Below are 23,065 nucleotides of genomic sequence, written 5' to 3'. Positions count from 1 at the left end.
TATATTCCTTATACTGGAATTTTTTTGTCCAACTTTCTCTCCTGTAAATACTGCATGAAAGTTCTGCCTTTTGTGCAGCCAACCAATGATACACATTCTGCAGCAAGATGTTCTGTGCATCTATGCATACTCTCATGTAGTCTCACAGACAGAAATGTGCCACCTGCTTCACCTGGAGTGCTAAGTTATGAAATTAAACTTTAAGTCCTTCTGTTTTTCCACAAAATGTTGTAACAAATGTTAGACACACTTAAAAATCCCGAAAAATAAAACATTTTTTTAATTTCTTTTGTTGAAAATAAAGATATAGAGTACAACTGCGGACTTAGAGGCCAAGAGGCCCATTGGTCTTGTCGCTTGTCATGTGGATTTAGTCCTTTTTGTTTGTGTACGATGTGATTTTGTTACCTGTTACATGCAATTGGCAATGTCCTATTGCAAAGTCATGTGACTGTGGGAGGTATAATTTTTCTTGTTTCACCCCTGTCATAAAAGGAGGGGCTTGTACCCCCTCACCTGAGCGAATCTTCCATGTGAGGCTTCACTGTGAGAAGAGGAAAGAAACTCTCGTCTGTCAATCCTGCCGACACACATATACAGCTTTCCCTGGTGGAAGGCTGTCAGGCCTCTGACTCTCCTCTCTCTCTGACGTCAGCAGTAGAAGAAGGTCACCACTCCTGACTGTATTTCCCTGTTGGTGAGTGCACTCCCTCACTAACTGCTTCCCGTTGAGTTGGAATTGATATGGTTGGTGTTCACTTGATGGTTTATAGAGGGCTTGGGGACAGGCAAACTGTTGGAGTTGTTTTGGTGCTAAAGAAGAAAAAGATGAATTAGACATTTTTTCAGATTTCACAGATAGATGTACAAATCCTGGTTGGAAGTCGAAGTGGTTCAGTAAATAGACTTTGCACCTGACAAACCTAGTTTTCTCAGAAAAGCTATGTAGGGATTCAGGGAACATTCAATTACTGTAGCAGGAGATGTACCTCAAGCTGTTTTTTTGAAAGAACGCATGTAAGCATGTGGCAGAATACATGTACAGTATATTAATCAGCATTGTACGCGTCACCCTGTTTGTTCAGTGTTCTATGTGAGTGGTCATCAAACTGCGGCACGTGGGCCGAATGTGGCTCTTTGCTTACCTTTACCTTGCCCTTGGGGCACTGTTCCTCCCACTGATATGAGGCACTAATTCTTCCACTATCACCAACGATCATGGAACCATTCCTCCCACTGACGGCCAAATTGGGGCACTATTTCTTCCATGGACACCGATGAGTGGGCATTATTCCTTCCACTGACACCAATGATGAGGCAAAATTACTCCCACTAATACCAATGATTGGGGCAGTATTCCTCCTCCTAATGACCACTGGTGCTATGTAATTTTTACTCTCTTTGACCATCAAGCCTGAGACATGATCTACTCCCACTAATGCTGGGGAATTTACTACTCTCACTGGCTACAGTCCAACCCTCCTAAAGTCTGAAGGACAGTAAATTGGCCCTTTGCTTACAAAGTTTGGAGACCCCTGCTCTAAATCAATCACCTGGTATGAGTCAGCATTGTATACTTGGCCCATGTACAAGACTGCATGTTAGTATAACCCAACCTAAAGAAGGTCCATGTATACTTACAGCAAGTCAGCTTTGGAACCAAAACCTCTTTTGGAAAAAAACACTCAGTAGACATCCCCCTTGAAGGGCCACATCAGTCCTCACTTAATCTTTTCATTAGCCTCAAACCCAAGGATATCTGTCCTTATGCAACCCTGTAGCACAGACTGTAATGGCTCCCTTTGAGCAGTACACCTCTCCCCCTTTAATGGGATTTATGGTCATACTGCAGGTTCTTTGGATGCAAACCCCACTACTGTATAGAAAGGTTCCTGAACCCATGCAGTCAGGGCTGATGATCTGAGGAACGTGTGTGGCTATGATGTTGATCCTTCAGTTAAAGAATCAGAAGTTGCCGTTGAACCTGTAATTGAAGGAACAGTGCTAGTTGGTAAAATGCTGGAACTTTCTGTCTCTTGAAGGTCTGCTCAGTCTTCCTTTTTCAATACAACTTTAGAAAGTCCTATCTTGGAAAGGTTTAAAAAGGTAAAATGAAACTCATTCTCCTGAATACACAACCCTCTTGTAGAGAGAATTAAACAGTGCACAAGCTGTGCAGCGGATATGTGAGGGGTTTTGACCATAATGAAGTATCTTTATATCTCTATATTCTATGATATAGAATAATTCCTCCTAACAGAACTGCAGCTGTACAGAGATCCTGTAAAGAAGTTGTCACCTGACACCAGAAAGACAATAGCTGACAATATGCATTATATTAACTACTGTCTGCACTAGAAAAAAATGTTCTCAGGAAGTACAGTTCCTTAAATCTTTCTGGAGACCTCTTCCCAGGACAGGACGTGGGCAAATATGACCCTCTGCTCTTCTCACCTGACGTTTAAATATGCGATGTAGCAGACTCTTCTTAGGTGGCTCTGGTGGGTGACTTCGATTAAGATCAGGGGACAGGGTACCATTAGGCCCAAAAACATTCAGTTCTTTGAAGCATTCAGTCTCTACCATCTAAAGGGTGGAGAGCAAGAGTTGTTACATGATGATACACTGAGAACAAAACCTTGGTGTCAATGCAGCGGATATTACCTTTCATCTTCTTACCTCATTTTGCCAGGGGATGGACACTGAGCCTGTAGAGAATTTGCTATAAAAGTCATCGTCTGTTTGGTCCAAGTTCACGCCCTTCACAGTGGAAAACTGTTCGATGTCTAGGACATCTTTGCAGTAGACGGCTCGAGGCTGGAGGAGAGTATCAGTCACACGTAAGTTCAAAAGAAAATTATAATGGGTTTGTATGACTGCTATTCAGTGGCGGCTGGTGCTCCATGGGCCAGGGGGGCGGCAGACGGACTGCACCATACACCCCCCCCCCCTCGGCCCCCACCAGGCTGCACACCAGGACCATAGACTCCCCAAGGACCCAGGACCCCGGACCCCCCAATGGCTCACTCACCCCTAGTGGCGGCGGCAGCTTCAGCTTCGGCTTCTTTCCCTTCATTAGAAGTGTCTCCTCCCCATGTCCAATGGCATGGCTTCTACTTTCGGCCAATCAGGAACCGGGTCTCAGGACCTGTTTCCCGATTGGCCAGGAGGCGGATCCGTGTGACAATAGCGAATTTTCATTCACTATTGTCACACAAGTGGGTGGGATCGGGGCACACTGCTCTGCGCCCCGAGCCCAACCTTTTCTTTAGCCTGTGAGAGCCTCTGGCTCTAGTCACATGGCTAAAAAAAAAAAACCCCATTGAACTCCATGCGTCCAGCGTCCCGCATGTAGATTAGGGGGCCGGACGCATGGATGGGGGGGAGCAGCGCCCCTGCGCCCCCAATACAGCAGCCGCCACTGCTGCTATTTGAGTTGTTTCTTTATGCTAAACTCCAGCTTCAATCCAGAGCTGCTCCCTCAACAGTCATTTCTTTCAGCCATTAGATTTCCTTTGTCTTCTGGGTTAAATAACAGCCAGTGTCATTAACTCCACTTCCTCTGAGCCCAGACTGTTACTGACCTGCCCCCGTGTGGTCCTTACACAGCTGGACGGTGTCACATTTTATTACATGAGAGGTGTTCACTGCAACAGTAAGGACTGGGGCGATCCTTACTACTGCATTAAACACCTATAATGGGTCTTTCCTCTTTTCCTTCAGTGGTAGCGGCGGAGGCCACCATCAACACTGCAGGAGACGAGGAAAGACCCATTTTCCCAATTAGAGGGCTGCATCTAAGTCAATCATTTTTTATTACAAATCTTCTGTAACAAAACAAGGAAAAGACATGCATACAGCAGGGATATCCCTTGTCTAGAAAGCCCCATCCTCAGGGGCCCCTCCACTCTCCTCCATACTGCTTCTGTATTCCCCTCTGAAACCAGCCTGTGTGGAAGCAATGCCACAGACATGGTCATACAATGGGTTCTGGGTTTTCAGCTCAGAGTGGTGGCAAGTAATAAAGAGCGTTGGCCATCCTGCATTGGCAACTGTCTAGCTGGGATGTTGCAGGCCACAAAAGAAGGCCCCCATGAGCCTCCAGTTGGACAGCCCTAGACTATATCAATGCAGGGAGCTTATAGAAGCTATACTATGAGTAGAGTAAACATTGCCGATGACAGTGTTATATGGCAGCAGCATTGGGTGACATACTGGTAGGAGGTGTTCTAAAATAAGACGATTCCTTCAGGCATGCAATCGCCTAACATACAGGATCAGAAGGAGCACCTAAAGCATGCATAGAACCAGATGAGGCAGATTATTTTAATACATTGAGCTTTATAGTGTCCAAATTTCCAGCCAATAACACCAACTATCTGAGGAATACTCACATCGGGGACAAATGGAGGGTCCATGATTCCTGCTTCTAACCGCTTAAAATTTATGACTTTGAAGAAAGGATGTCTCTTGACCTCTGTTATCCTGTCGTTGTGACACCCAAGCCGATGTCTCACGTCTTTGGTTAGAAGCTGAAAGCAATATAATAGAATTAGCAGAATAAGAAAAACACAGAAAGAGCTGTAAAGTGTATGATATAGGTAATGAAGATACATGACATTGGGGCTACCCCTCGACACCACCACACTCTCCTGGGATTGGCTGATACCAGGAACTAGCTGAAGGTACACATAACGTGGATGTGAGCAAACATGGATGCGAAGTTGTAAACATTTACCAACATGCTGGACAATTATCTGCCTTAAAAATATATGTTCATGGCATACTGATTAACACTGAAGCATAGGGAAGGCTGATAGTGCTGACTAGCCCTGCTGAAGGTAGCCGCAAATTCTACCTGGGCAGCAGATACACCTGAGTCTGTGGTGGGTGCCATAATCTGAATGGTCACATAGGGAGGTGATATGAGTGCTGATAGGGGGAGACATGTAAGATCAATACAGATGTCCATGGTGTGGAATTGAGTGACCCTTTGGGCACAGCCTGAAATGAGTACATGTGGAGGAGCAGAGCACTGAGTGGACTCACCATGTTACACAGTGACTTTGCTTCCTCAGAGAACTTCTCGCTATAAACCTCCTCTGTCTCCAGGACCCTCCTGTCCACCTCTTCCCGCTTCACCTTCTCCTTCCTGCCCCTGAACGGACTCTGTCCAGCTATCATCTCATAGATCAAGCAGCCCAGGCCCCAGAAATCAGGACTGAAGGAGTATCGTTGGTTATTGAGCACCTCCGGGGCTGTAAGGACAATTCACAGGCTCAACACATAGAAATAGAGTCAGGCTGCCAATCCTGAGTTTCCTCACAGAAAACTACTCCTTTGGGGTCAGGGCTACCCACACAGCTTCTGTTTTACTAGTGAGAAAGCCCTTGAAGCATTCTGTTTTCAGTCTGAACTGACCTGGTTGGTCATCCTCCCTGAGAGAGGGATGCGAAGCAGAGATTTAAACTGACCACTACCAAAGTTTTCAACTGTTGTAGTCAATTCAAGCCCATATACAGGCAGATTTTAGCACAGTTTTTTTTAGATGACTAGTTATATAGTTACGTACTTGGTAAGGTTGACTAAAGACACCAGTCCATCCCTTTCAAACTGAGTATGTGTGTTTGTGTATGTGTGTTTATGTCACTACCATTTTCCATGGTGCTGTACATTGCGCTCTCTAAGAAACACATCTAAAATGTTTTTTAATTTATCTACCCTCTCCGTCGACACCACCAACTGTGGAAGGGAGTTCCACATTCTTACTGCTTCACCAGTAAAAAACCTCTTACACAGTTTAAGATTGAACTGTTTCTCATCCAACGTTATTGTGTGTCTTCTTTAGAGACTTTAGATTAACCACTTGACGACCAACCGCCGCAGATGTACTGCGGCAGGCTGGCTCTCCCAGGCAAAACCTTGTATATGTACGGCGCTCGCCTGGGAGGAGCTAGGGGGCGAGCGCCTTCTCCCTCGGATGATCACAGAGGCTATGTGATCCTGTTATATAGGATCACATGTCTCTGTGATCATCTCACAAGTCCAACCCCCCCACAGTTAGAATCTCTCCCCTAGGCTTACATTTAACCCCTTGATCACCAATAGTATTAACCCCTTCCCTGCCAATGGCATTATTACAGTAACAGTGCATAGTTTTAGCACTGATTACTGTAGTAATGTCACTGGTACCCCCAAAAGTGTCAAAAATGCCAGTTAGGGGTCCGATCTGTCCGCTGCAATGTCGCAGTCCCGCAAAAAATCACAGATCGCCGCCATTACTAGTAAAAAAAAAAAAAAAACAATAAAAATGTCATAAAACAATCCCGTAGTTAGTAGATGCAATAACTTTTGCGCAAACCAATCAAAATACGCTTATTGTGATTTTTTTTATCAAAAATATGTAGCTGAAAACAAATTGGCCTAAAATGTTAAAACATTTTGATTTTTACAATTTTTTTGAGAATGTCATATAGCAGAATGTGAAAAATATTATTTTTTATTAAATTGTCGCTCTTTTTTTGTTTATAGCGCAAAAATACAAATCGCACAGGTGATTAAATACCACCAAAAGAAAGCTCTATTTGTGGGGAAAAAAGGACATCAATTTTATTTGGGTACAGCATCGCACGACCACGCAATTGTCCGTTAAAGTAACGCAGTGCCGTATCGCAAAATAGGACCTGGTCATTAAAGAGGAAGTAAACCCTCCTCTACAACTTGAACCTATAGGTAAGTCTATGATAAGGCTTACCTATAGGTACTGTAAATATCTCCTAAACATGTACCGTTTAGGAGATATTTACCTTACATGCAGCCAGTGACGTCACTGGCGCATGCGCTCTGAAGGAACGGCCGCTCGTGCCGTTCCTTCAGAGTCCCGTGCCGTGACTGTCGGCTCTCGCGCGCGTGCGCGGGAGTGATGTCACCGCGGCTCCGGCCAATCAGATGGCCGGATGCCGCGATCCCGGAAGACGGGCGACTGGACATGTCGCCCGTCATAGAGGTGAGTGAGCGGCACAGCGGGGGCTCGTTCTAAGGTAAGTATTGTATAATGAGCTAGTATGCGATGCATATTAGCTCATTAAGTCTTTCTCTTGCAGGGTGGAAAAAAAAAAAACTAGTTTACAACCTCTTTAAGCAGCAAAATCTTCAGATCTTAAAGTGGTTAAATAGTTTTCTCCCAATTCTAGAGTCACCATTTAGAGATTTATATATCACTATCATATCCCCTCTTAAGCACCTCTTCTCCAGGTAGAAAAAGTTTAATGTTTTTTAGGTCCTACAGTCCCCTTAATAGCTTTGTTGACCTACTCTGGACTCTCTCCAGTTCAAGGACGTCCTTCCTGAGAATTGGTTACCAGAACTGAACAGCATACTTAAGATGAGGCCGAACCAGAGTTTTGTAAAGTGGTAGAATTATATTTTTACTGCATGTTGAACTAATTTTGACAGCAAAAGAGGTATACTTGACCAAGCCACATTACATAGCAGAGTCATAACAGTAGCACACTCTACTCACCCATATAACCAACTGTCCCCACACGGCCACGGATTGTGTCCCCCTCTGGAATTTTCACAGCTAGACCCAAATCTGATATCCGGATATGACCTGTAATAATGTAGAACACAGACATAGGAAACACTTAACTGTCATAGAAGATTCCCATCATGTTCTTGATAAGTCTAGGTGGCTGTGTCGCATTGCAACCCTTCTCCTAGAAGGCCATGTCACATGCTGACCCTTTTCCCAGTAAGTTGTGTCATTTGCCGACCCTTCACATGCCTACCTTTAACCCAGGAGGCCGAGCCATATGCTGCCCCTTCTCCTAGGAGACTGCATGACATGCTGACCCTTCTCCCAGGAGGCTGAGGTCTACTTACCATGATCATCTAACAAGATGTTTTCTGGCTTCAAGTCTCTGAATAAGACAAAGCAAAAGGGTCAAATTCATTAAACTTCATAAAAATTTACAATCAATAACAACATAAGCAGCCTGGTACTCTCACCGGTACACAATATTTTCTTGATGGAGATCGCCAAGACCGCACAGTATCTCAGCTGCGTAGAAAGAGGCTCTCTGTTCCTGGAAGCCTGGGTTTCCCATGTTATAGATGTGGAATTTCAGGTCTCCTCCATTCATCAACGTCAGCACAAGACAAAGGGCGTCCTTCGTCTCATACGCATATGCCAGATTTACCTGATGTAAAAATAAACATTTTTTATTTCCGAGCTTTCTTATCATATAGTACCATGTAAATGAATATATTCTTGTTGCATCCAGCACCTGCTTCTTGGAGATGCAGACAAAACTGGAGGGTGGTAGGACAGCCTTGTGCTTATCACATCATCCACATGTGGCCACCTCTTGAGGAGGTTCAGCCACACCAAATCTAAACACATGCTAGCAATTGTCCCTTCATTTGCTTCTTTACATCCATCACTGCAACCAGGTGTGTCTGAAATAAGAATTGCCTGTGTGACTCTACATCAGTGAATCAGGTTTTCACCTTGTATTGCACTCTGTGTATTCCAAACACATAGGTAAGGAATGTCCTTCAACCTAGCTACTGTACATTTGATACAGCCTTAATTCAAAGCATTACTGAATTTATATTTTCATAAAACTAATTAAACAAAATATATAAGTCTCTAGCTGTCCCTGGCCGGGTAAAAATGTGGTTGCACAGACCATTCTTATTTTGGGTAATTTTGAAAAATGAGTCTGTGAAGGTTCTTGTGTATCCTGGTCACAGTATCTACTTGCCGTCTGCTCACTAGCTCTTGTAGGTCTGACGACGTAGACCTACGTCGGCAGACACTCCCCCTTCTCGGCGGCATGCGTGCGCCGCCGGAGGCTCGCTCCCGCTGTATTCAGTCACAGCGGGAGTCGGGCCAGGGGAGGAGCGGTGGCGATCGCCACTGCTCTTCCCCGATCGTCGGGGAATCAAGTCTGGAGATCCGCCCGCTCGTGTAAACACAAGCGGGCGGACCTCCTAAGTGACAGGCAGGGTCAGATTTCAGGGTTCAGCATAGCTGAACCCTGGATCTGTCCTTGTGTCACTCAGTCACCTCCCCCCACACACGTCAGTAAGCACCAGGCATACATTAACCCCTCCCTCTCCAATAAAATTAACCCCTTCCCTGCCAGTGTCATTTTTACAGTAACAGTGCATATTTATAGCACTGATTACTGCAGTAATGTCACTGGTAACCCCAAAAGTGTCAAAAATGTCAGTCAAGGGTCCGATCTGTCCGCCGCAATGTCGCAGTCTCGCAAAAAAAAAATCGCAGATCGCCGCCATTACTCGTTAAAAAAAACCCACCAAAAACGACAGAAATCTTTCCCCTAGTTAGTAAACGCAATAACTTTTGTGAAAACCAATCAAAGTACGCTTATTGCAATTTTTTTTAACAAAAATATGTAGCAGAAAACAAATTGGCCTAAAATGATAAAAAAATTTGATTTTTACATTTTTTTTGGGGGGGGGGGGGATTTCATATAAAAAAATTTGAAAAATATTGTTATTTTTTCAAAATTGTCGCTCTTTTTTTGTTTATAGCGCAAAAAGTAAAAATCGCACAGGTGATCAAATACCACCAAAAGAAAGCTCTGTTTGTGGGAAAAAAGGACGTAAATTTAATTTGGGTACGGCGTTGCATGACCACGCAATTGTCAGTTAAAGTCGCACAGTGCCGAATCGCAAAAAGTGGCCCAGACGTAAGACAGCAAAATCCTCCGGTGGTAAAGTGGGTATAGCTAGTAGTAATTTTGTTCTGTAAAGTTGAAGGCATTTATTAGCTTATGCAATGAGTGTGATAAATGAGATATAGCAGAGGGTTCTTGTTCAAACCGTCCTCCTCAGATGCTCCCTTTGCCAACCCTGTACCATCGTCTACAATCTAGAGAGCTTACCACAAATCTGCTGGTCACTTTCTCCAGGATCTGCTTCTCGTTCAACGCCATTGACTCGCCCTTCCTCTTCTTAATTCTCTTTTTCTCTAAGCGCTTACAGGCATACATTTTCCCTGTGGCACGTACTTGACACGCACACACCTGCCAATTACAATCTCCATTTAGTGTATGTCTGTCCTGCATGCCATGCTAAGATATGACCTGTCAATGTCAGGTCAGCACACTTTCACATTCATGGGATGTAGAAGGAGTGAGGATGCCTGAATAAGCAGTGTTGAGGGCCTTAATAACAGTAGAAATTTGCTGTTCCACATTAAGCTGCAGTTTAAAGGTTACAGCCAGAAACCTATACAGTGTACACAAAGTTTTCCACTTTCTCCATCACCGAAGTCTCATCTATCCACAAGGAAAGTTCCAGCCCCTATTGCCCTCCAATCACCCACCAGCGACATGGGCTCCCAAATGTCTCACATTTTGTTAGCTGATTCCCAAACCCCCTTTACCAGGTAGGACCGTTCATATATTGGTGTGAAGTATTGTAAAACAACAGGAAACTCTCATCAACCTAGAAGTTTTTTTTGTCAAATATGCTGCAGATGTACTGTGCTGGAACTTCCGTTGTATCCCCTGTACCTGATGATATCTGGGGTAGAGTGTGAATCATATAGGAAGTTGGGGACACTAGAGGGTCAGTTCCATGTGAAGGTGGGGACACTAGAGTGTTAGTTCCATGGGAAGGTGGGGACACTAGGGGTCAGTTCCATGGGAAGGTGGGGACACTAGAGGCTCAGTTCCATGGGAAGGTGGGGACACTAGAGGCTCAGTTCCATGGGAAGGTGGGGACACTAGAGGCTCAGTTCCATGGGTAGGTGGGGACACTGGAGGGTCGTTCCATGGGAAGGTGGGGACACTGGAGGGTCAGTTTCGTGTAAAGGTGAGTACAATGGGGGGTCAGTTCCATGGGAAGGTAGGGATACTAAAGGGTCAGTTCCATGGGAAGGTGGGGACACTAGGGGGTCAGTTCCATGGGAAGGTGGGGACACTAAGAGCTTAATTCCATGGGAAGCAAGGGGACACTAGAGGCTCAGTTCCATGGGTAGGTGAGGACACTAGTGGGTCATTCCATGGGAAGGTGGGGACACTGGAGGGTCAAATTCATGGAAAGGTGGAGACACTAAAAGGTCAGTTCAATGGAAAGGTGTGGACACTAGAGGCTCAGTTCCATAGGAATGTGGGGACACTAGAGGATCAGTTCCATGGGAAGGTAAAAACACTAGAGGCTCAAGTCCATGGGAAGGTGGGGACACTGGAGTGTCAGTTTCATTGGAAGGTGGGGGCACTAGAGGTTCAGTTCCATAGGAAGGTGGAGCACTGGGCAGTTAGTTCCATGGGAAGGTGGGCACACTGGAGGCTCACTTCCATGGGATAGTGGGGACACTAGAAGGTTGGGAACCTAGAGGGTCAGTTCTATGGGATAAATGGGACACTAGAGGGTCAGTTTTATGGGAAGGTGGGGGATCTAGAAGATCAGTTCCATGGGAAGGAAAGGACATTAGAGGATATTTTCTATAACATCCTATCACACACAATTTACTACATGCAAATAACATTATTGATTTTGGGATTGTTTGGTATGTAAGATTCAATTCACAAAATCAATTGCTTAAAGTGATTGTAAATGATCACCTTGTAAAACAACCCATTCAGTTTAAAATAGAAATGAAAAGCAAACTATTTGTGTATAGATATAAAAAAAAACATTATGAATACCTTTTTTGTCTTTTTTTTATAAGTGAATCACATTCTCTCTGTTCTCAGCTGCATAAGAGCTGGGGGAGGAGAAGCAACAGCACACTGATCTGTCCAGTGATAGGCTGTGCAGGGGGGGGGGGTGTCAGGACAAGTGTGATCATTGGAGGAGAGCACACTGAGTTCCCAGCATAGCTAGAGAACTTACCATGTTCTTCTGCATAGTGTGGTCAGTTTTTTTTAATGGAAAACAGAGGGACTGGCAGGAAGACCAGGGGTTTTACACAAAGAGAATATGATACTTTCTCATACAAGTACATGGTACAGCAGACACATATCAGAAATATGAAATGTTAGGGAAACAAACACTTTAAGGCCTCTTGCACACTGCAGCTTGAAAAAAGCTCAGTAAAGCTCTTTTTTTACTGAGCTAAAATACAGCCCATTAATTGTAATGTGCCTATGCACATAGGTGTAAAAAACGAGCGCCGTGAATTCTTCACTAAAAACAAAATAGAAAAATCTGCATTTTTGGTCAGTAATTTACCCTTTATTCGCACAAATGCGCGCAAAAACACGTGCAATTGTGCGCAAATGTCCATTTACATATTGTGCTGAACAAGAATGTGAGAAAAAGTCTTGAAAATGCCACGTGCATGTGAAAGTGTGCGAACGCATTTGTGCCAAAATACACGCAAATACATACAAAGAAATGGGATTTTTTACTTACCGTAAAATCCATTTCTCTGATGTTCATTGACAGACACAACTCCTGGTATTCATAACCATTGGGTTATACTGCCCCCCTACAGGAGTAGGACACTAGGCAGAAAAAAATTCTGGCTACTCCCATGGGCAGTCCCAGTCCCCTCTCTCTGCTATAGCCACTCTGTTTTGTAACAAACAGTGTAAGGAGAATAATAACTCCGCAGAAGGGTGGGTGCTGTGTCCATCAATGAACATCAGAGAAATGGATTTTACAGTAAGTCAAAAATTCAATTTTCTCTTTCGTTCATTGACGGACACAGTTCCTGGTATTCATAACCATTGGGACGTCCCAAAGCAGTGTTAAACATGAGGGGTGGGAACAATCAAAATATTCCCAAGGTAAAACATTAGCCAACCAGGCAACAGGGGCTCAACCAAACAACCGGAGCCCACCTGAAAAAAACAATAGACCCTCAAAGAGGATCAGGTCCTCTTTAACAGCAGCCTGCAAAACCTAGCGGCAAAGGAAGCATCCACAAATGCCAACACATCCATTAAAAACCTTTATCCTTTATAAAACTTTGTAAAAGTGTGCACCAACGACTAGGTGGCCACCTTGCAAACCTGCGTCACTGATGCCTGATGATGGAAGGCCCAGGAGGCATTAAGCGCCCTAGTAGAATGCGCCTTTACAGGGTATGGAGGAACCTGACTGATGGAATAGGCCTGAACCACCGTCTGTCTGATCCATCTGGAAGTGGTCACAGAGGAAGCGGACAACCCTTTTCGATGTTCATCCTTGTGCACAAATAGAGAGTCTAACTTAGTGAAAGACTCCGTAGCTGCCAGGTACTCCCTAATTGCCCAGACCATATCCAAGGCATGCAAGGTAATTTCCTTCAGATGTTTAGGCCTGGGACTCAGGGAAGGCAACACAATGTCTTCATTCAAATGAAGTGACAACCTTTGGAAGGAACGATGGACAGAGGCGAAAAACCACCTTATCCCTGTGAATCAGCAGGTAAGGTGAATAACAGAAAAACCCCGCCAGTTCCGACACCTTGCACGCAGAATGGATCGCCACTAAAAAAGCCACTTTCTGAGACAACGAAAGCAGGGGAATCTCCCCAATATTTTAAAAAGAAGGCTTCTGCAGAGCTGAAAGCACCAAATTAAGATCTCAAGGCGGCAACGGAGCCCAAACTGGAGGAACCAAATGTCGGACACCCCTAAGAAAGGTACGCACCAGGGAGTGTGTGGCCTAAGGTTGTTGGAAGAAGACCGCCAAAGCCAACATCTGGCCTTTGATGGTTCGCAAGGCTAATTTCTGTTCAACCCCCCCCCCCCCCCCGTTGAAGGAAGGCTTAGATCCGAGCCACCGAGAAGGAGCGAGGAGGAAACCCAAGACACCCATACCACGCAATGTACGTCTTCCATGTATGATGGTAGATCTTCCTAGAAGTAGATTTCCTAGCTTTCAACAGGGTAGGAATCACCGACTCAGATAAACCCCTATCCTTCAGCACCTGCCGTTTAACAGCCAAGCCGTTACAGCCAGCGACTGTAAAGTAGGATGAAAGATCGGTCCTTGGGACAGAAGATCCTCCCTGAGAGGAAGTTTCCAAGGAACGTCGGCAACCAGCTGCACCAGATCGGAGTAACAAGCCCGGCGAAAGCCAGTCCAAAGCCACTAAGGTAACCAGAATCCCTTCTGCCTCGATCCTGCATAGAAGTATGGTCAGAAGCTTGAGGAGAGGGAAGGTGTAAATTAGTGATCGACCGATATCGGTTTTTCGTTGCCGATAACGATATTATGGCCATTGCATATCGGTATCTGCTGATATTGGCCGATATTTTCGCACATTTAAAAAAATGTTTTTTTTTTTAATCACTTGACAGAGCGGCTTTGATCGGGTCTTCGGCGGGCCATGCAGGTTAGTTGCCTGGGTCTCCCGGTGGGACGGGAGACCCGGGAGAGCCGTGGAAGGCGGCGGGAAGGAAGGGGACGTCCCCTCCCTCTCCTTGTAATGACAGCCGAGCGGCTTCTCAGCCGCATCGGTTGTCATTACAAGACAGCCGACCGTCGGCTATGGACGCCGGTACCGGGGTGATGCCTCTAGCTGCAGGCATCACTCCGGTACAAGCGCTTTCCGAAATATCAACAATATCGGGCACCTTGATTCCGATATACAGTAAAACCTTGGATTGCGAGCATAATTCGTTCCGGAAGCATGCTTGTAATCCAAAGCACTCTTATATCAAAGCGAATTTCCCCATAAGAAATAATGGAAACTCAGATGATTCGTTCCACAACCATTTATTCATAAATCCTTCAGTTTATAGTCCATATAAAAAGATTATAGCATTGCGATAGGTTATATAACCATAAAATGTCCATCCACAAATAGCCGCTTCCACAAGGGGATTAGAAGCAAAATCCAGTAGGAGCTACAGAGTATCAAAGAGAAGAAAGGCGCCTCTAAGTGTAGCAATATGGTTCCATTTAATGAAGGTACAACATTTAGCAACTCACATGGTTGATGAATAAAACAGGCACATCTAAGTATGCAGGCATCCGGGGTAAAGCTGTCCACAGGGACTATCTTCTGCACCGCCGGCTGCCAGTCTGTAATCCTGACCGGGAAGACCACCCTGCAGTAAAGGGATCTGAAAGCGAGGGGCAGCATGGAAGGGATGACGTAGATGGCGGTGTGGAGGATGGTCTATGTGGACAGCTTTAGCCTGGATGCCTGCATACTTAGATGTGCCTGTTCCAATCCTCAACCATGTGAGTTGCTAAATGTTGTACCTTCATTAAATTTAACCATATTGCTACACTTAGAGGCGCCTCTCTTCTCTTTTATACTCAGCTGTGACTTGAGGCTACTTGTATATCAAGACATCGCTTGTAAACCAAGTCAAAATTTATTTGAAAATTTTGCTTGTCTTGCAAAGCGCTCTTAAACCAAGTTACTCTCAAACCAAGGTTTTACTGTATTGGGGAAAGTGCATATCGGTCCTCGATATATCGGCTTTGCCGATAATCGGTAGATCACTAGTGTAAATCAGCCGATACTGATCCACGGTGCCACCAGCCCATCTGTGGCGTCCGCCAGGGGATCCCTTGACCGAGCCTCAAACCTCTGCACCTTTGTGTTGAGCCGAGACACCAACAGATCCACCTTGGGAGTGCTCCACCGGAGACACAGCTGATGAAACACCTCCGGACGCCTGCCAATTGAGATAATCTGCCTGACAATTTTCCACCGGAGAATATGTACGGCAGAGAGGGCTGGAACAAAACCATTCTTTCCACCTTAGAATGCCTGCTACCTCCAGAGTCGCCAGGACACTTCTTGTGCCCCCTTGATGATTGACATAAGCCACGGCCGTGGCATTGTCTGATTGAATGCGCACTGGACAACCCTGAAGATGATCCGTCCAATGATCCAGACACAGTCTGATTGCTCGGAGTTCCAGGACATTGATCGGTAGTCTGGACTCTACTAGCGCCCAGATCCCCTGAGCAGAATGCTTGCCGTGGACGCCTCCCCAGCCGGACAGGCTGGCATCCGTGGTGACCACTGTCAAATACAAGGGGAGGAAGGATTTTCCCAGCCTAAGCGCCGGAGAACGAAGCCACCATATCAAGGAATCTCTCATTCCCCAACTCAGCCGGATCTGATATTCCATAGACTGGGGAGTCTTGTCCCATTTGGTCAGAATCTCCCTTTGCAGGGACCTCGTATGGAACTGTGAAAAACCGCCTCGAAAGTAGACACCATCAGGCCCAGCACCCGCATGCAAGTCTGGAGGGACGACCATCTGTTGGACAGCAGGAGATGAATTGCAACCTGCAATTTCTGGAGTTTGTCCAGAGGAAGGAGCACTCTGGCTTAGGCCGAGTCCAGAGACAGGCCCAGATAGTCCAGCTTCGTGGACGGAACCAGAGCAGACTTCTGAAAGTCCAGATTCCAGCCGAACTCCCTCAAAGTCCAGATTGTGATCTCCAGGTTGTCCACCAGAGCACAGGGAGACTCCGCTTGCAGAAGGAGATCATCCAAGTAGACCAGTAGCGCAATCCCCCATTGGCGTAGCAAGGCTAACACGGGGGCTAACACTTTGTGAAGACCTGAGGAGCAGAGATGAGATCAAAGAGAAACTGATAATGCTCCTCTTCCACAGCAAAGCGGAGAAAACGCTGGTGACTGGCACATATTGGAATGTGAAGGTAGGCATCCTTGGTATCGATAGAGGCGAGGAAATCCCTCTGACGCAGAGATGCCACCATCGTTCTAATGGACTCCATTCTGAACTTCTGTACCCGCACAAAGCAGTTTAGCGCCTCGAGGTCCAGGATTGGACGCACTTTGCCTTTCTTCCTAGGAACTGTGAACAGGTATGAGTAAAAACCCTAAAAACATTCTGAAGTCAGAACCGGGACAATCACCCCTTGAAGGAACAGATCTTGTACCACCCCAAACAGGCCCTGTAAGCCGCCTGCGGACAGGCGCAAGTTGGAAGGAAAAAACCTTGCCGGGGAACAAGGGTGAAACCCGATCTTGTAGCCAGCCGGACCAAATGACTTTGTGGACCCACTTCTCTTGCACTAAGGAAGTCCGCAGGTCCGGAAACCAGCGAAGACTTCCCCCCCTCCCGATACGGGTGAGGGCGCACCTTCATGCTAAAGGGGCCTTGTCCAAGGTTCTGGAGAAGCCCGATCTTGGCTTGCCAGATCAGGTTCATTTGGATTCTCCTGAAGAGGCCCTGAAAGGCCTCGAGCCCTTGTCAGTCGACCCTGAGGGACGAAAAAACTTCTTATCAGCTACATAGTTACATAGTTAGTCAGGTTGAAAAAAGACACAAGTCCATCTGGCTCAACCAAAAAAAGGTAGTGAGAAGGAAGGCCCACTCCTCCAGGTTCCTTGCCCTTAGTACCCTGGGAAAGAAAATTACTCTTCTCCCCGTGAGACCTTTAATGATGTCATCCAGGGTAGCTCCAAACAGGCGATTTGGAAGGATTAGAAAGGAAGATCAGTCAAGGCCTTTTTTTAAAGTCTGATCCGCAGACCAGCACTTGAGCCAAAAGACACGCCGAAAGACCACTGCCAAAACAGAGAGGCGAGCCATCAGGGGAGCCGCATCCAAAGAGGCATCACAGATAAATTGCAGCCCCTGGACCAGCTGGTCTGCCAGCTCGGCAAAGGCAGAGGGGAGTTGTTCCCCCTCCAGGTCATGGCGTAAGAGCTTAGCCCACTCAGTCATAGTTTGCGACACTAGGGCAATGATGAATACCAGTCTCATTGCTGAACTAGCCAGAGTGTACATATGGCGGGCCACAGCCTCCGCCTTCCGGTCACCTGGATCCTTAAAGGCCGGGGACTCTTCAACCGGAATCATGGTTGCCTTGTTTAATCTGGAAACCGGAGTGTCCACCACCGGTGGCACAGTCCACTTCTTAGGAAGGGACTCCTCATAGAGGTAACGCCTAGTTAAGCGCTTAGGGACCCCACGGGGACACTTTGGTCGTTCCCACTCTTTAGCGACAATTCTGTCAAAATAGGCAAGGAAAGGAAACACCTTTTCCATTCTGGATGGTCTGTGAGTGCCAAAGGGTACCTGCGCCTCCGTCGCAGCTTCAGCTGCATCTTCTATCTTCAGAGTCTCACACACAGATACAATCAGTGCATCCACCGGCGCCTTTACGTGCGTGGTCACAGACGTGGAGGGATCATCCTCACTATCACAGGATTCCAGGCGCGTGATTGCAGACCCAGCAGGGTGACCCACGTCCGTGGTAGCCGAATCAGATTCAGGATCTGATGAGACAGATGAGGCAAGGGAAGGCGGGGGTTGCTTTTTGCTAGCCCGTTGCTCACAAGCCACCTCCACCTGGGACACTAGGGACTCCAGGACCGCTGTCAGTGCATGGATGGATGGTTGGCCTCAGAGAGGGGATCAGGGGGGGGGGGTGTGCTCCAAAGACTCCATGAGTCAAAAGAGGAACCCCACAAAAAAGTGTAAAACACTGCCAAGGGACAACTCCCACCACACTGGCAGCACCCCCTAGTCACCCAAGAAGAGGCCCATGTCCACCCCAAAACCCTCCAGGGGGAGAGGGGGGACAGTTACTCACCATACCAGGAACCAGGCGGGCACCGCTCCAGACAGAACCCCTCTCCATCAAAATGGGGTGCTGTCGGCAAGGTGGAACGCTGTGACTCGGGCCGAGACCCTGTCTTATGCGACCTCGCGGGACGTTAAACTCGCAGGCCACCCCCGTCCAGTGGGGCTATGTCATGGCCGACCTAGCGCAGATCTGAGGTCTGCGCACGCGCGCTGGCCAGACTGGGGTGACCATTGTATCTAGGTTATTCAGCCCGTCGCTCAGTCCGGCAGTTGATTGTAGATCTCACAGGAAAAATCCAGTAGGAAAAAATGTTCTATCTAAAAAAGATCCCCACAAGGAACTAGGTTCTTGCTCCTGACTAGGCAGAGTGACTATAGCAGAGAGAGGAAGTATACCCCCTGACAATGCCCATGGGTGCAGCCGGAATTTTTTTCTACCTAGTGTCCTACTCCTGTAGGGGACAGTATAACCCAATGGTTATGAATACCAGGAGCTGTGTCCATCAATGAACGAAAGAGAAAAAATGTCTGAAAAAGTAGATGGTCAAACAGGAGTATCGTGTGCAAGAGGCCTTAGTTTGCTTCAGTCTGGTAATAATTGTGAGGTTATTTGAGGTATCTATTGTGCAAATGTGGATATAAAACATCTCTATGAGGTAAAATAAGGACACATGATAAATAATAACTTTACAAAAGTGAAGTGCCTGCATGTTTTAAGAAAAAATAATAATTATTTCAATTTAGTGATGTTCTGATGAACTCATTAATGTGAGATAGAAGAACAAACAATGGCCCATGCCTGCTCCTCCCCTTCCCCCAACCATAAATATCATTGGATAAGTCACACCATGAATATTTCCCCTGTAAAAGGAAGATTACTGGAGCTCACCTCTCCAAAGCCACCTTTTCCAAGAACTCGGTACTGACGAAATGTATTCTTTGTCACTGGCTGCCTATAAGATAAGAGATTCCTCAGTACTGATCATGACATTGATTTGGTAATCATAGAAGACAGTACTCAGGACACCTACCTCTCCAGCCATTTCCACTGCAGGAAACGGTCAAAGTACATGCTGGACAGATAACACTGGAAGGGCTCTCCACTTAGAAAATCATAGACAGACCTGGAAAACCATTGTCATTTTACAGAGCAGAACTACAATTGCCATTATTAGTACATCATATTATCACCATTATTAGTGTCCTAAGTGCTGAGTGCCAGTATATAACTCTTGGGGTTGGCACATCTGTAACATTTTACCCTAAATGTTATCTGTGTACTCTACAGTAGAACGATGCAAGATGGGGGCTGACATGTGTAAACTGCTGCACTGTCCTAATTCCTCAACATTGGAAGAAACCATTTGCAATGTCAGGGTGGGTCAAGTGAAACTTCATATACAGTGTCCAGGGGGAAGGGGGGCATCTGTAAGTGTCACTGAAGGTCCTGTGACACTTCAAATAGGACAGTGTATGGAAGAGACATCTATAGTGGTGGTCAGTGAGAGGGAGGGAGCATCTGTAGTAGCAATGTGGTACATGTGACCTGAGGCTGCCTATGCGTCTGCCCACACCCTCCCCCCACTGCTGTACATGCAGCCCCACTATTCCTGCCCCTACTGTCAAGCACCAGACCCCAAGTCCTCCACTGCAATACATTAGGCCCCACTATTCCTTTCCCCACTGCTGTAAATCCAACCTCACCAGTTCCCCCCCTACTGCTATACATTCAGCCCGACCAATCAGTTTCCCAGCTGCCGTAAATTCTTACTCATCAATCCCTTTCCCACTGTCAAGCATCCAGTCCCACCATTTCCATCCACCACTGCTGTACCTCAAGTGACAGCAATCGCCCACCTACTGGCATACATTGAGCTGTACATCCAGCCTCACCAATCCTTCTCCCAATATTGTACATCCAACTCCATCAATCCTTCCCCCACTACTGTACATCCAACCCCACCAATCCTTTCCCTACTACTGTACACCCAACCCCACCAATCCTCCTCCCACTACTGTACATCCAACCCCACCAATCCTTTCCCTACTACTGTACACCCAACCCCACCGATCCTCCCCCCACTACTGTACATACAACCCCACCAATCCTCCCCCCACTACTGTACATACAACCCCACCAATCCTTACCCCACTACTGTACATCCAACACCACCAATCCTCCCCCCACTACTGTACACCCAACCCCACCAATCCTCCCCCCACTACTGTACATCCAACCCCACCAATCCTTTCCCTACTACTGTACACCCAACCCCACCAATCCTCCCCCCACTACTGTACATCCAACCCCACCAATCCTTCCCCCACTACTGTACATCCAACCCACCAATCCTTCCCCCACTACTGTACACCCAACCCCACCAATCCTCCCCCCACTACTGTACATCCAACCCCACCAATCCTCCCCCCACTACTGTACATCCAAACCCACCAATCCTTCCCCCACTACTGTACATCCAACCCCACCAATCCTTTCCCTACTACTGTACACCCAACCCCACCAATCCTTCCCCCACTACTGTACATCCAACCCCACCAATCCTTTCCCTACTACTGTACACCCAACCCCACCAATCCTTCCCCCACTACTGTACATCCAACCCCACCAATCCTCCCCCCACTACTGTACATCCAACCCCACCAATCCTCCCCCCACTACTGTACATCCAACCCCACCTATCCTTTCCCCACTACTGTACATCCAACCCCACCAATCCTCCCCCCACTACTGTACACCCAACCCCACCAATCCTCCCCCCACTACTGTACACCCAACCCCACCAATCCTCCCCCCACTACTGTACATCCAACCCCACCAATCCTCCCCCCACTACTGTACACCCAACCCCACCAATCCTTCCCCCACTACTGTACATCCAACCCCACCAATCCTTTCCCTACTACTGTACACCCAACCCCACCAATCCTCCCCCCACTACTGTACATCCAACCCCACCAATCCTTCCCCCACTACTGTACATCCAACCCCACCAATCCTTTCCCTACTACTGTACACCCAACCCCACCAATCCTCCCCCCACTACTGTACATCCAACCCCACCAATCCTTCCCCCACTACTGTACATCCAACCCCACCAATCCTTCCCCCACTACTGTACATCCAACCCCACCAATCCTTTCCCTACTACTGTACACCCAACCCCACCAATCCTCCCCCCACTACTGTACATCCAACCCCACCAATCCTCCCCCCACTACTGTACACCCAACCCCACCTATCCTTTCCCCACTACTGTACATTCAACCGCACCAATTTCTCATCCTGTCCCTTAATGCTGTACAGCCAGATCCACCAATCCCTCCATCACTGCCGTATATCCAAAAGCACCAATCACTCACCCAATGCCAGACATCCAGCCCCAACAATTATTTCTCCACTGCCATACATCCAACCCCACCAATCCATTCTCCTACTCCTGTATATCCAGCCCCTCCAATCCTTCCCTACTACTGGACATCCAACCTCAACAATCCCTCCCCGACTGCCATTCAATTAGCCCCAATAATCTATCCCTCACAGCTGTACAGTCAGCCCCACTAATCCCTCCCCTAGTGCTGTACATCTAACCCCACTAATCCCTCCCCCACTGCCATATATCCAACCCCACCAATCCCACTCCCACTGCCATATATCCAACCCCACCAATCCCACTCCCACTGCCATATATCCAACCCCACCAATCCCACTCCCACTGCCAAATATCCAACCCCACCAATCCCACTCCCACTGCCATATATCCAGCCCCACCAATCACTCCTCCTTGCTGAACATCCAACCCCACCAATCTCTCCCTCACTGCTGATATAATGGCACTTACTTGGCACAGTTAGAGAAAAGCTCTTTGTATGGGCAGATTTCCAGTTTCTCTTCCATCTGATGTACAATATCCTGTCCCACTTCAGATACATAAACTGGAGACTGCAGAAAAGGAAACCAAGCTTCAGAATTAGTGACAGAATTTCAAAGCATACACAAATTTTTTTAGCATATTTTGACCCTACTCTTTCTTCTCAAGCCAGTTGTTCACAGGCATTTATGCATATTTTTATAGCCTACCCTGTGGATCCTGGCTATTTATTTCTGCTGCTCTCTGTTTACACTGTTAGAGCCCTTTTCATCCAAATCTTTCTAATCTGCATCTTCAGGATACTCATTTCATACCAAACTTACTCTAGCCAAGGTTGCCAGCATAGCTCTCCGTCATTTGCCTGTAAGGTACAGACAAAGCTAAGAACAGTCCAAATATCTGTACCAAATTGTTCTGTGTCTGGAGCACACAGGTAAATTACTGAAGACATATTTACATGAAAACATCCTAAACTGTGTGACTGCAGTGCACATAGCTAATGTCTAGTGACTAAGGATCATCAAGCCTGGCTTTGGATTAATGTCAATGATGTCATATAGTAGGAAACACAAAATGAACCACGCAGATTTCACATTAATTGTTCTAAACTTGTCCCATCACAGCACTATTGTTATTGCAAAGTCTTAAGCCCCTTACACACGATCAGATTAT

The 23,065-nt window shown here is 46.7% G+C and overlaps 1 protein-coding gene across 1 annotated transcript in view; it reads right to left on the bottom strand.

Moving 5' to 3' along the window:
• Positions 1–257: 257 nt before the first annotated feature.
• GRK5 (G protein-coupled receptor kinase 5) overlaps positions 258–23,065 on the bottom strand; it is a 60,727-nt gene continuing 37,919 nt past the window's right edge. Inside the window, exons 5-16 of the mRNA XM_082266715.1 lie at positions 22,364–22,464; positions 19,535–19,627; positions 19,393–19,456; positions 9,918–10,058; positions 8,011–8,201; positions 7,885–7,922; positions 7,523–7,612; positions 5,050–5,258; positions 4,395–4,532; positions 2,680–2,817; positions 2,455–2,586; positions 258–813 (exon numbers count right to left, since the gene is read on the bottom strand). Coding sequence (XP_082122841.1) covers positions 715–813; positions 2,455–2,586; positions 2,680–2,817; positions 4,395–4,532; positions 5,050–5,258; positions 7,523–7,612; positions 7,885–7,922; positions 8,011–8,201; positions 9,918–10,058; positions 19,393–19,456; positions 19,535–19,627; positions 22,364–22,464 — 1,434 coding nt within the window. The 3' untranslated portion in view covers positions 258–714. The remainder of the gene's footprint in view (positions 814–2,454; positions 2,587–2,679; positions 2,818–4,394; positions 4,533–5,049; positions 5,259–7,522; positions 7,613–7,884; positions 7,923–8,010; positions 8,202–9,917; positions 10,059–19,392; positions 19,457–19,534; positions 19,628–22,363; positions 22,465–23,065) is intronic.

The sequence above is a fragment of the Pelophylax lessonae genome (genome assembly GCF_965119305.1).
Source record: "Pelophylax lessonae genome assembly, chromosome: 9".
NCBI classification, from domain to species: domain Eukaryota; kingdom Metazoa; phylum Chordata; class Amphibia; order Anura; family Ranidae; genus Pelophylax; species Pelophylax lessonae.
This window is presented reverse-complemented; position numbering and strand designations above follow the sequence as displayed.